At 37.0% G+C, this 14190-nt stretch overlaps 1 protein-coding gene across 26 annotated transcripts in view; it reads right to left on the bottom strand.

Annotated features, from left to right (window-relative positions):
* DST (dystonin) overlaps nt 1-14190 on the bottom strand; it is a 491438-nt gene that overhangs the window by 265794 nt on the left and 211454 nt on the right. Inside the window, exon 1 of one of the 26 annotated variants that reach the window (XM_019457480.2) lies at nt 7328-7412. The exons of the other annotated variants lie outside the window; for them this stretch is intronic. Within the exon in view, the coding sequence (XP_019313025.2) occupies nt 7328-7397 (70 nt within the window). The 5' untranslated portion in view covers nt 7398-7412. Of the gene's footprint in view, nt 1-7327; nt 7413-14190 lie in introns of those variants that run through there. 26 annotated transcript variants of the gene reach the window in all.

Genomic DNA, 14190 nt, shown 5'->3' with positions numbered 1-14190 from the left:
TGAAGCAGAAGAAGAGATCAGTGACCTGGAAAACAGGGCAGTGGAACTCATCCAAACACAAAAGCAAAAAAGAAAAAAAAAATAATTTTTAAAGGGGAGACAGTTTAAGGGACCTACAAAACAACATCAAGCAGAAACATTTACATTATAGGAATCCCAGAAGGAGGAGAGAGAGAAAGAAAGACAGAAAAGGGCAAAAGACTTTTTTGAAGAAATAATGGCTGAAAATTTCCCTAACCTAAGGAAGGAAGGAGACATCCAGGTCGAGGAAGTACAGAAAAATCCCAAACAAGATGAATCCAAAGAAACCCACACCAAGAGACATAATTAAAATGTCAAAAGTTAAAGAAAAAGATAGAATCTTCAAAGCAGCAAGATAAAGACAACTTGCTACATACAAGGAAATCCCGTAAGACTATAAGCTGATTTTTCAGCAGAAACGTTGTGGGCCAGAAGGGAGTGGCATGATATATTCAAAAGAAAGGAAAAAAGAAAAAACTTCCAACCAAGAATACTCTACCCAGCAAGTTTATCATTCAGAATTCAAAGAGACAAAGAGTTTTCTAGAGAGTCAAAGGCTAAAGGTATTCATCACCACTGAACTGTCCTTCCAAGAAACTTCTTCAAGCTGAAAAGGCACTAAATAGCAAGAAGAAAACATATGAAAGTAAAAATTGCACTGAGAAAGCAAATATATAATAAAGGTAGTGGATTTACCACTCATATATCTAGTATGAAGGTTAAAAGATAAAAGTAGTAAAATTAACAATAACTACAATAGCAAGTTAAGGGACAAAATATGTAAAATATGGCATCAAGAACACAAAACATGAGGGTGGGGGGAAAGTAAAAAGGTACAATTTTGAGAATGTCCTCAAATTTTACTATCAACGTAAAATTGATAAGACTGTTATATATAAGAATGAAATAGCTGAACCTCATGGTAACCACAAAGCAAAAACCTAGAGTGGATACACAAAAGATAATGACAAAGGAAACTAAACATAACACTAAACAAAAGTCATCAAATTACAAGGTAAGAAAGCAAAAGATGAAAGGAATACAGCGGAACTATGAAAATAGCCAGAAAACAATGAACAAAATGACAGGAAGTATATACCTATCAATTATAGATTTAAATGTAAATGGGCTAAATTCTCCAATCAAAAGACACAGAGTGGCTGAATGGATTTAAAAAACAAGACTTATCTATACATTGCATACAAGAGACTCACTTCAGATCTAAGGACACACACAAACTGAAAGTGAAGGTATGGAAAACATACTCTATCCAAATAGAAACAAAAAAAGCTGCTATGGCTATACTTACATCAGATAAACTAGACTTTAAAACAAAGACTGTATAAGAGACAAAGAAGGACATTACATAATGATAAAAGGTCCATCCGACAAAAGGATGTAAAACTTAAAATATTTATGCACTCAACATAAAAGCATCTAAATATATAAAGCAAATATTAACAAGACCTAAAGGGAGAAATTGAAACCAAGACAGTAGTAGTATGGGACTTTAACACCCCCACTAATATCAATGGATGGATCATCCAGACAGAAAATTAATAAGAAAACACTGGCCTTAATTGATACAGCAGACCAGATAGATGTAATACATATATACAGAATATTCTATCCAAAAGCAGCAGAATACACATTCTTCTGAAGTACACATGGAACATTCTCCAGGATAGATCAAATATTAGACCAAAAAACAAGTCTCAATAAACTTAAGATTAAAATCATGTCAAGCATCTTCTTTGACCACAATGGTATGAAACTAGCAATTAATTACAAGAACAAAAGTGGAAAAACCATAAGTACATGGAGCTTAAACAACATGCTACCAACCAATAGGTCAATTAAAAAATAAATCAAAGGGGTAATCAAAAAATACCTTGAGACAAAAGAAAATGGAAATACAAGATTCCAAAATGTGTGGGATACAGCAAAAGCAGTTTTTTTTTAATGTTTTTTTTTTTTTTTTTTTTGAGACAGAGAAAGAGCATGAGCAGGGGAGGCGCAGAGAGAGAGGGAGACACAGAATCTGAAGCAGGCTCCAGGCCTGTGAGCACAGAGCTTGACATGGTGCTCGAACTCACAGACCGCGAGATCATGACCTGAGCCAAAGTCAGACACTCAACCAACAGAGCCACACAGGCGCCCCATAGCAAAAGCAGTTCTAAGAGGGAAGTTCACAGAAATATAGGCCTGTCTCAAGAAACAATGAAAAGTTCAAATAATCTAACTTTACACCTAAAGGAACCAAAAACTAAAAGCAAACAAAGCCCAAAGTTAGAAGGCAGAAAATAATAAAGATCAGAGTGGAAAATACTTCCTCAACTTATAATGGGGTTATATCCTGATAACCCCATCAGAAATTGAAAATATCATAGGTTGATTATGTATATATTATGCCAAAACCTATGTAACACCAAGCTTAGCTTAGCTTAGCCTACCTTAAACATGCTCAGAACACTTCTTAGCCTACTGTTGGGCAAAATCAACTAACACAAAGCCTATTTTATAGTAAGTGCCAATTCATCATGTAATTTATTGAATACTGTACTGAAACAAGAAACATAATGGTTTTAAGTATATCAGTCGTTTACCTTTGTGATCACATGCCTGATTGAGAGCTGCAACTGACACTGCCCAGCATCATGAGAGAGTATTGCACCACCTATCACAACCTCAGAAAAAGACCAAACTGAGAGAGTGACTCAGTCAGTTGAGGGTCTGACTTCAGCTCTGGTCATGATCCTGCGGTTCATGCGTTCAAGCCCCGCGTTGGACTCTGTGCTGACAGCTCAGAGCCTGGAGCCTGCCTCAGATTCTGTGTCTCCCTCTCTCTCTGCTCCTCTCCCATTCATATTCTCTCTCTCTCTCTCTCTCTCTCTCTCTCTCTCTCTCAAAGATAAACATTAAAAAAAAGATTTTTTTTTAAAGAAAAAGACCAAAATTCAAAGTATGGTTCCTACTGAATGCATATCACTTTCACACTATAGTAAAGTTGAAAAATTCTAAATTGAACCATAATATGTCAGGGATCATCTATACATAAAATAGAGACTAAAAAAAAAACAAAAACAAAAAAACAATAAAAATGATCAATGAAATTAAGAGCTGACTCCTTAAAAAGATAAAGTTGACAAACTTTACCTAGACTTACCCAGAAAAAAAGAGAGTTCAAATAAATAAAATTAGAAATGAAAGAGAAGTTGTAACTGATACCAAAGAAAATACAAAGAATCATTAAGAGATTACTATGAACAAATTATATACCAACAAATTAAACCTAGAATGGATAAATTCCCAAAAAACATACAATTTTCCAAGAACGAATCATAAAGAAATAGAAAATCTGAATAGAAAAATTATCAATAAGATGACTGAATCAGTAACCAGAAACAGTCCCAACAAACAAAAGTCCAAGACCATACAGCTTTCACTGTTGAGTATGTTAGCTGTGGGTTTGGCATATGTGGCCTTTATCATATTGTGGTATGTTCCCTTTATACCCACTTTACTTTTTATCATAATGGATGCTGAAAACTGTCAAATGCTTTTTCTCAAATATTGAGATAATATAATTTTTATCCTTCATTTTATTAATGTGGTGTACCATTTTGATTTTTTTTGGAGACAGAGAGAGTTGGGGGATAGGTAGAGGGAAAGGGAGAGAGAGAATCTTAAGCAGTCTTTACGCTCAGCATGGAGCCCAACACAGGGCTCGATCTCGTGACCCTAGGATCATGACCTGAGCTGAAATCAAGAGTCATACACTCAACCGAGCCATCCTTACACCCCTCATTTTGACTGATTTGCAAATGTTGAACTATCTTTGCATCCTCAGAATAAATCCCACTTGATTATGATGTATGATCCTTTTAATGTATTGTTGAATTCGGTTTGTTAATATTTTGTTGAGCAATTTTGCATCTAAGTTCATCAGTGATATTGGCCTGTAATTTTCTTTTTTGTGGTATCCTAATTTCCGTTTTGGTATCCATGTAATGCTGGCCTTATAAAATGAGTTTGGGAAATGTTCCCTCCCCTTCAATTTTTAGAAATAATTTGAGAATAGCTATTAAATCTTTGAATGTTTGGTAGAATTCACAGATAACCAAAAGCAAATGAAAAGACATTCAACATCACAAATTGTCTGAGAAATGCAAATCAAAACCACAATAAGATATCACTGCACACCTATTTAAAATGGCTGTTACCAAAAAGACAAGAAATAACAAGTGTGGGAGGGAATGTGAAGAAAAGGGAACTCTCATGCTCTGCTGGTGGGAATATAAATTGGTACAGCCATTATGGAAAACAGTATGGAGATACCTCAAAAAAAATTAAAAATAGAACTACCCCATGATCTAGCTATTCCACTTCTGGATATTTATTCAGAGAAAATGAAAACACTAATTCTCAATGTAAAATCTCTAGGTATGACTCTCCTTATGACCAATGTTATCAATAATTGTTAACCAACATAATCATTCACAAAATACGTATTAATTCTTCCGTTGGCCCTTTTGGGGTATCATCAATACCTCACTCACCTTTGCCGACCCCACAGTAGACGCCAAAATGTTTTTATGCACTTAACAAATAAATATGCCCATAATGGGAATTATGTTTCAAAAAGCACAATTGAGTTCAAGATAATATGAAATTATTTACATACATAAATCCTTGCATACAATAAGCAAATGAAGCATAATGGTGTTTTAAATGTCTTTCAACCTTGCCATTACTAAAGAGTTCAGAATGAACCTAAATTACTAGTACATAAGGCAAGACCAAAGAAAAAGAAGCAACCCATTAGTCCTACTTACGATTAAAATGTAGATTCTGGGGGCGCCTGGGTGGCGCAGTCGGTTAAGCGTCCGACTTCAGCCAGGTCACGATCTCACGGTCCGTGAGTTCGAGCCCCGCGTCAGGCTCTGGGCTGATGGCTCGGAGCCTGGAGCCTGTTTCCGATTCTGTGTCTCCCTCTCTCTCTGCCCCTCCCCCATTCATGCTCTGTCTCTCTCTGTCCCAAAAATAAATAAAAATAAAAAACGTTGAAAAAAAAAATTTAAAAAAAAATAAATAAATAAAATAAATAAAATGTAGATTCTGTATATCTTTCATTTACTCATTCATTCCAACATCTATCGGGCCATATGATGAGCCCAGTGTCATAGTGGTACTTGGACCACCATGCTGACAGAGCACTGGCCCTTACTCTCTGGAGGACATCATCTAGATAAGGCACCTGGCATGAAGGCAATGTGATGAACATACTAAATGAGCAAATGATGTGGCACTCACCATGTAAGCAAGCACAGCTGAGAGAAAGACCAACCCTGCCCAGGGCAATCAAATGGAGCTTGAAGGAGGACAAGTAGATTAGCAAGACAGAAGCCAGCTATGTGTTAAAACCCACGTGTTATGATTCCCTTCAGAGTTGCTTCCACTATCCCAACATACTGTCAAGTTTCAAATGGAAGTGCTGAACACAACTCAGTCACAGACTGGGTGCTGAGGAATCTAGCCCTGCTATGCCGGTGAACTTTGGACAAGTGAATGAAAACAACAGAACCCCTGCACCAAAGTCTAGCACTCATATCACCTTTTCGGCAGTGCTTTTCCAAGCCTCCAGCAAAAAGAAAACAGAGTATGGGAAAAAGAAAAACCACTTCTTAGCAATATCCACATTATTCCTATCCAATTAATAATCTAGGACCCTAATGTTAAATCAAGAAAAACATTAACATGAATTATTAATTAAAAATCTTCACCATTGAAGAATAGACAGCTTCCATATCACGTTACAGAATATGGGATTAAGGCATTTCTGTAACTCTACTCCAAAATTTTATTAATTTATTGAATCGTCATGTTATAACACAAACTCTAACACATTTACTCTCTATCATTAAATTTAACACATTATGCACATTATATAACTCTTCTCCTCTTGGCACATAATGGTTAATAAAATATATTTCTTATTTTCTAAATTAATAAAAAATGGTCCTATATTTTAAGGAACGTGAAGAAGTAGAACATGTTCTAAAAACTAATCGCATGTTGATTAATTTCTTATCTACATGATCAAGAATGGTGATTTAATCAAACAATTTACCTCCCAGTACAGACAAGAGATTCACTTAAATAATACATAACTCTAAAAAGGCTATTTTGACTGCTCAGGTTTGGTTGTGGTGGTTTTTGCTAGGAACTCAAAAACACCGCTGAAAATGTAAGATGGGAGCTAAATATCTGGCAAGTAATGCTGAGGTAATACCTGGGGATTATGACTCACAACTAAAGTACATGCATAAGGGGAGAAGATTTAAGTTAAGTAACACACACAATTTGTAGGTTCTGATACTGTTTTCTACCAGTAACCTAAATCTTTTCTTTCAAACCCTAATAAACCTAGATGACTCCCATTCAAGTATATCAAGTTCTTTTAAATGCTAGAAGCCTCCCACAGTGCTACAATAATGAGGAAAGAGGTAATGTCAACTTTAAGGGCCTCAACTTTCCTCAGGAAAGCAACTTACAATCAGAGAATAATTTAAGTCTGGGGAGAATGTGATGTGCCCCTTTCCATAGGCATTATTTCAAAAGGGAGTTATTTCAAAAGGGTGTATTCCAGATTACAGCATCTAATTTTCCAATTACAAGTCTCATAATGCTTCTTTATTTCACTTCAGTAAGGGATGTCTAGCTTTGAGATTTATATTTAGGGCAATGTTACTATGACAACAAAAAAGGAAAACCATTCCTGAGATTTTAACTGATTTTACTGGTTTTACAGACTATCCAGTTATTTTTCTGAATGAATTTTTATAATATTCCTCTACTGGAAAACTATTTCATTTATAGAGTAAGTACTAAGTAAAAATATACATCTACAATCACATTAAAAAAGTACAACCTGGCTGAAAATATGTAATGACACAGAACACGAAGAATAAGAGAATTTGGAAAAACAAAGAAACGTGCAAAAAGAGCACTGATTATTATTACAAACTACGTTGCCTGGTTTTCAGTAAAATCCAATCAAAATTAAATCCACTTAGTATCACATGTAAAGTAAATACTAATATTATTTAAACACATATCCTATGACAACAATATGGTGAAAAATCTCTCCAGGGAGCCTCGGAAGTGGTTATGTGAGCCTGGCCAGATTTCTGAAGGGTGCCCCACAGTCTGCTAAACTCCCGCCACAGAAACTAACATAGGGAATGCAACTTTCCTTTCTCAGTTCTGCAAACATGAAAGTGGTATTACAGGTGAGACTACTAACCCATACAGCACATCAGCCCCACCAGCTTGGCGTTCCAGTCTTGATCATTTTTCATGAGCTGCCCCATCATTCTGCGAGAAATGTGTCCAACAGTTCCCTAAGCTTTTCGTACAAACTCCGATGTGTCAGAGTCCTGTTAACTTTCTATGTACAAAGAAAAACACTGACTAGACACTCCCACTGGCAAGCTAAAAACTAGTCAACTCCCCCTTTTAAACAAACATGAGCAAAGCCAGCCTCCTGCACTATTTTGTACAGAATATATACAACTATTATTTTTTAAAAAGCTTAATTATCTATTTTTCCTTTTAATTTTAAGCTGTTCACATGAAGTCCCTTAATTTAAAAACAGAGTTTTGATTTCCTAAGTTTTTTTCAATAAGGCAAACCAATAGGATGTTACATTTCACTGCTGAACTAGCTCATCACATTCTCTAACACCCCAGGCAGAATTCCCCTGGAATAACAGACAACACCCAGCCTAACTTGTTTATTAACTCATCCCTGATATCCATGCTATGAAGGTGATTTAGAAAGCTCAACTTTATATGCTAGATACATATCCTTCAGGGGAGATTCCAACAGCAAGAATTTGTGTACATTTCACAAATATTTTCACTTCAATCACAATTCTTTGAGCTGGATGGTACCTCTTCATTTTAAAGACAGAAAAACTGGGGCGCCTGGGTAGCTCAGTTGGTTGGGTGTCCAGCTTTGTCTCAGGTCATGATCTCACAGTGTGTGTTCAAGCCCCGTATTGGGCTCTTCACTGACAGTGCGGAGCCTGCTTAGGATTCTCTCTCTCCCTCTCTCTCTGCCCCTCCTCCACTTGTGCGCGCTCTCTCTCTCTCTCTCTCAAAACAAATAAATAAACCTAAGTTTATTAAACTTAACCTAACTTTATTATTAAACTTAAGTTTATTTATTTATTTTCAGAGACAGCAAAAGTGGGGGAGGGGCAGAGAGAGGGGTTGAGAGAGAATCCCAAGCAGGCTCCACACTGCCAATGCAGAGCCCAACACAGGGCTTGAACCCATGAAACCACAAAATCATGACCTGAGCCAAAACCAAGAGTCCGACGCTCAACCAATTGAGCCACTCAGACACCCCAATAAATAAACCTAAAAAATACACACACACACACACACACACACACACACACACACACACACACACCCCAAGGTTTGGGAGATTAAGAAACCAGCCTAAGATTCCACAGCCTAAGTGGGATCTTAAATCTGATTCCAAAACCCACTTCTTTTCTATGTTATCAAACAACAGAACCCCTAGTCTAATAATGCAAGAAAAACAAGGGGTCTCCCCTCAGATTTATGAGATCTTCACTTCAGAGCATGAATGAAAAAATGTCAAGAGGTGAGAACCCCTGGGGTGCCTGGCTGGTCCTGAGTGCGAGCTCCACATCGGCTGCAGAAATTACTAAAATAAATAAAGAAATAAAATTTTAAAAAGAGAGAAAAGAATGAGAACCCCCGTTCAAAGAGGCAACAAACCAAGCATCTTCAAGACTCTGATGTTGTCTGAAACATTAAACAAACAGATCTACGTGAATAGAAACTGTACAAACCCTAACTCGAAAACAACAAACAATAACAAAAAGATCACTAGTTATTTTCAGCAATAAGACAGCTAGCAAATTTGCTCATGCCACAGGAAAAGAAACTGCAAATGTAACAGTTGCCAATATGCTTTGAAATTATCCATATATGATCTTTAACTTTATTCTCAATATATCATAAATGAAAAAATATCAATTTCTACAGAAAAGTTTAAAGTATCTACTTAGTATTCTTCACTTCCTTTCTCTCCCTTTTGAATTGTCTTTGTTTTCTTAGAGCCTCTGTCTCCCCTATAGAATAACCTGAGCCTACCCATTTCACTGAAAGAGGATTTTAATAGTAGCAATGTGGAAGCACTTACTATTTGCCAGGTATTATTCTCAGCAACATACATACAATACACATATATATACTGCATATTATCCTCACAACAATTCTTTGAGATTATGCCTACTTACAAAGGAAGAAATAGAAGCTTAGAGGTTCAACAACTTGCCCATGATCATACAGTTACTAAGGCAAGGGGTAGGAAGAGGATGCAATTTGCAAAAGCACATTCAATATTATAATTTCATACCTGCAAAACAAAATGCTAGCTTCTTAATAAGTTAACAACAAAAAGTAAAAAATGAGCCTTGGACAATTCCTCAGTGGTGAAGATACACAAAAGATGGAATTCGCCTTCTGCAGGTAAGTCATTCTCAAGAGTACAGGGAGGCTAATCACAATGCTTTAACAAGAAGTCACATCAGAATTTAGGGGAAGGATGAGGTTTCTGTTTATTAATAAGGTTCAGATGTGAATTTCAAAAGAAGATTGGACAATACTTTGCAAAACGTTCTATCTTTATTTAAAAAAAGAAAGAAAAGATGAAGTGTTGAGTCATGTGGAAAAAAGTTGGGGGAGGGAGGAATAAGGGGATGGGTCTAGTCAGTTACCCCACCACTGCCCAGAAATAGCTCTGTAGTATAATACAGTGAAAATAGCAAGGCAAAAGCGCTAACATTTCCATCATGATAGAAGGAAAACTGGCTGGAATAAATAGTTGGAATCAGTGGAAAGACCAGCTCCTGAAACTGATGATAATGTACAGTTGATGACCAGGGAACTAGGTAAAAATGGATCAGACCTGATGCACATCACCACCCCTCCCTCTACCCAGTCCCACCTATGGCCCTGTGATCAGACAGCCTGCACCCAATCATCACCTAGGGGCTCTGCCCCTCATTCTCCTAACAACTCCCTTGCCCACTTGATGTGACCCTCACCTACAGTGGCCCTAGCCAATATCAGCTGTTGACTGGAGGTTGTAGGTGAAATGGTAAGAGGAAGGGAGTCCCTATTCCCATTTTAGTTGAAAAATCTTACCAAATATTCCCAGAGAAATATCATTATGGTTTATATGAGTATAGAGCTACTACTAATCCAACTTTCCCCCACTGTTCTGTGTGACCAGAGACTTAGGACTACAGACCTACAGGAAGATACTTAACATTTCTGACCTTAGCCACAACATCTACCCCCATCCCTGTTTTGTTAAAAAGCAAGATTCTTATTTGGAAAATTTCACCAAAATCATGCCATGAAATTATTCATCTTAAAAAAAACACACACACACACACTTTACAAAACAGTGGAGGACTCCATGGGTGAAAGCATACCAATATTATTCCCTGTAAGTTCTTAGCTAAGTCACTACTGCAAAATCTCATAAACTTCAAGCCTATACCTGATTTCCCAATAATAAGCACTGTTCTGCCTCTGTTCTAATTACTTTCATATTACTTTAAATTTAAATTACCAATGCTGATGGGTTTCTCAGCTTTCGTTTTTCACAACTATTATTTTTTAGATCTGAATCTAAATGAAATTGACATTATTTTCTGTTGCAGTTCCTCCTTGATGAGAGCATAATTAGTCTACTGCTTCTGAGCTGCTTAGTAAGTATGACTAAAAACATTTAAAAAAGGGTTATTGGAATATCTAAATTACAATCTTCATAAAGAAGTCCTTTACATTTTCAAAAATCCTTAATCCTTCTGCCAACAAAATGAAGATAGCTTAAAGAGGAGATATTTCAAGATAAGCACTGACAACGCATCTCAAAGAGTTATACTATCTGGAAGTATATGAAAAAATTATACAATATTAGAAATTAAAATGAGAAAAAATGTTTTATGATTTTATTTTTAAAAAGATTTTTTTAATATTTATATTTGAGAGAGAGAGAGAGAGTGTGTGTGTGTGCACATGAGCAGAGAAGGGGTGGGGAGGAGCAGAGAGAGCCAGAGGCAGAATATTAAGTAGGCTCCAGGCTCTGAGCTGTCAGCACAGAGCCCGATGTGGGGCTCAAACTCACAAGCCCCGAGATCAGGACCTGAGCGAAAGTCAGATGTTTAACTAACTGAGCCACCCAGGTGACTATAAAAAAGATCTTATTTTTAAGTAATGAGGGCTTGAACTTAGAATCCCAAAATCAAGAATCACATGCTCTACCAACTGAGGCAGCCAGGTGTCCTGAGAATGAGAAAATTATTTAAACAAATGAAACCATTAGAAGAAAATACAGAAAATTGTGTTTTAAAAATAGTTGAGTAGGAAAAGTGTTACAAAACAAGTTACAAAACCCCTGGGAAAAAATGAACACATAGAGGCAGACAAGGGGCAACTGAGAAGCTCAGTCAGTTAAGCGTCTGACTGCAGCTTAGATCATGATCTTGCAGTTTGTGAGTTTGAGCCCCAAGTCGCTCTGTGCTGACAGCTCAGAGCCTGGACCCTGCTTCAGATTCTGTCTCCCTAGCTCTCTGCTCCTCCCCCACTCGTGCTCGGTCTCTCTCTTTCAAAATTAAATAAACATTAAACATTTTTTTTTTAAAAGGCAGACAAATTTTTTTAAAGGCAGACAAATTTGACAAAGTACTGATATAACAGTGACACTATAAATGATGCTTAAAAGAAAGCATAACTGAGAGAAAATATATGCTACATATGTAGTATACACCAAGAATATCCAAAATATATGAATAATTTCTATTAATCATTAATAAAAAAGACAGCCCCTTTCCAATTACAAATGATTTGAACATACAATTTGAAAAAGAAGGAATGCAAATGGCAAATAAAAACACAGAGAGGGGCGCCTGGCCGGCGCAGTTGGTGGAGCGTGCAACTCTTGATCTTTGGGGTCATGAGGTCAAGCCCCATGATGGGTGTAGAGATTACTTAAAAAATTAAAAAACTTAAAAAAAAGACATGGAGAAATGCTCAACCACCCTTCTAATTAGGAAATGCATGTGAATCAAATGATTTCATAACAGCATAAATTTATAATAATAACTAATGCAGAGAAACTGGTAGTCCCAAACAACATTGGTTAAAGTATGTACTGGCAAAAACTTTTTTGATGAAAATTTGTCAGTATACATTATAAATTAAAATGCATATAACTTCCCGAACCAACAAGTCCACTTGTTGGAAATTTAAAGCAATATGTGCTTATAAATGATTAGCATACCAGGATGTTTACTATAGCAAAATATCTGAAACTATTTAAATGTCAAGCAATAGAAGGGTAGATGAATGCATTATATGTTACTCATCCTACAGAATATTAATAATGGAAACCTTGCACATAGTGACATGAAAAAGATTCCAAGAAAAAAAAAAACAAAATACTGAACAAATATATGTGTGTGTGTGTGTATAAGATGCCCATCAAGTTGGAAAGAGCGATGTCATCAGAAGAGGGTGGAAGCTGGAAGGAGTGGAAATCAGTGTGATATACTGCCTATTTCATTCTTCATATTTCTATACTGAGTGTTTGAATCTTCCACAAGGAAAACATGAATAATAACTATGAGAAAAAAAAAGTGTTTCAAGTTCTTTTATTCATTTATGTATCCAACTCTGGCAGACTCTATAGAAGATACAGAAAAAGACTAAGACACGGGCCAGACTACCCCTACTCAGATCTGAAGATGGAGCTAAACACTTCAGGTATGGCTGGGTTGCTCTTAGGCTGCTGGCTGCAGAAGGAAAGGGAGAGCAGGAGAGAGAGGGGAAGAGAAAAGGGAGGGGAATGGGAAGGAGAAAGGGGCGTAAGAGGTTGGGAGAAGAGGCAGAGGCTCAATTGGTAATGTCTTTTCAGAGGATGATTGCCCAGGCTGGGATACAAAGTGATGACACTGTAGAAAGTCTCTGCAAGGAGAATCAATAACTGAGAATATACTCAGAAATTACCATGCTCAGAGGGCGTCCTTGTTTGAAGTTTAATTGCCACAGAACAAAATATAGGAATCGTTCTGCTCTCCTTTGCCAGGAATCCAAAAACGGGACAAGGATAGAATGTGCTAAGTAAGCTGAGGCATAGATGTAGAACAATAGAGGCCATCAATCTCTCCACACAAATGCTTTTTGGTATATCCCCTCTCCTGCTACCACCACTCCCCACAATCAATGATCAAATCCCATACTTCCCTGCCAGCGCAGTGGCTATGGGCTGAGGACCCACAGTATCAGATCCACATTATAGTGGCTAGGAACAAAAAAGTATTGGGTTCTGCTCTGACGGATTTATTGGTATCTGTTCTCATAACTGGCCAAGAACTGGGATATAAAACACCGACAATCTGATTTTAACCTAATTTCTCCTACCTGAGCACACTAAATGCTCACACGTAAAGAACTAATTATAGTTATACCGCTAGGACATTTAAGAATTGTATATGGTCTAACTGCTGTCATTCTGAGTCACAGTTAAGGGTAGAAAGGATTTTTCTTTTTTTTTTTTTTTTTTTGGTAGGCTCCATCTCTAATGTGGGGCTTTAACTCACGACCCTGAGACTTAGAGTCACATGTTCTACTGACTGAGCCAGCCAGGCTCCCCAAAGGTAGATAGTTTCTGCAATTCTTTATCTGTGTTACATGACTTAAGGAAATTAGAGTTCTTTTAGAGTTTTCAATCTTTGCCTTTCTTTCAGATTCAAAGGTCTGGTTAATAATATCCCAGGGGTGGCTGGTGGCTCAGTTAGTTAAGCATCTGACTATTGATTTCGGTTCAGGTCAAGATCTCATGGTCGTGAGCTCAAGCCCCACATAGGGCTTGGTACTGAGCATGGAGCCTGTTTAAGATTCTCTCCCCCTCCCTCTGCTCCTCCCTCCTCTTATGAGTGCATGTTCTCTCTCTATCTCTCTCTCTCTCTCTCAAGAAAAAAAAATACATAGCCCAAAGTGCATAGTTATTATATAAATTGACAAAACAAAGCAAAGAAACATCATTTCCACATT

Source organism: Panthera pardus, unplaced genomic scaffold, assembly GCF_024362965.1.
Source record: "Panthera pardus isolate Hobbes unplaced genomic scaffold, ASM2436296v1 HiC_scaffold_17, whole genome shotgun sequence".
NCBI lineage: Eukaryota > Metazoa > Chordata > Mammalia > Carnivora > Felidae > Panthera > Panthera pardus.
The sequence above is the reverse complement of the archived record's forward strand: the minus strand, read 5'-3'. Positions and strand labels throughout refer to the sequence as shown.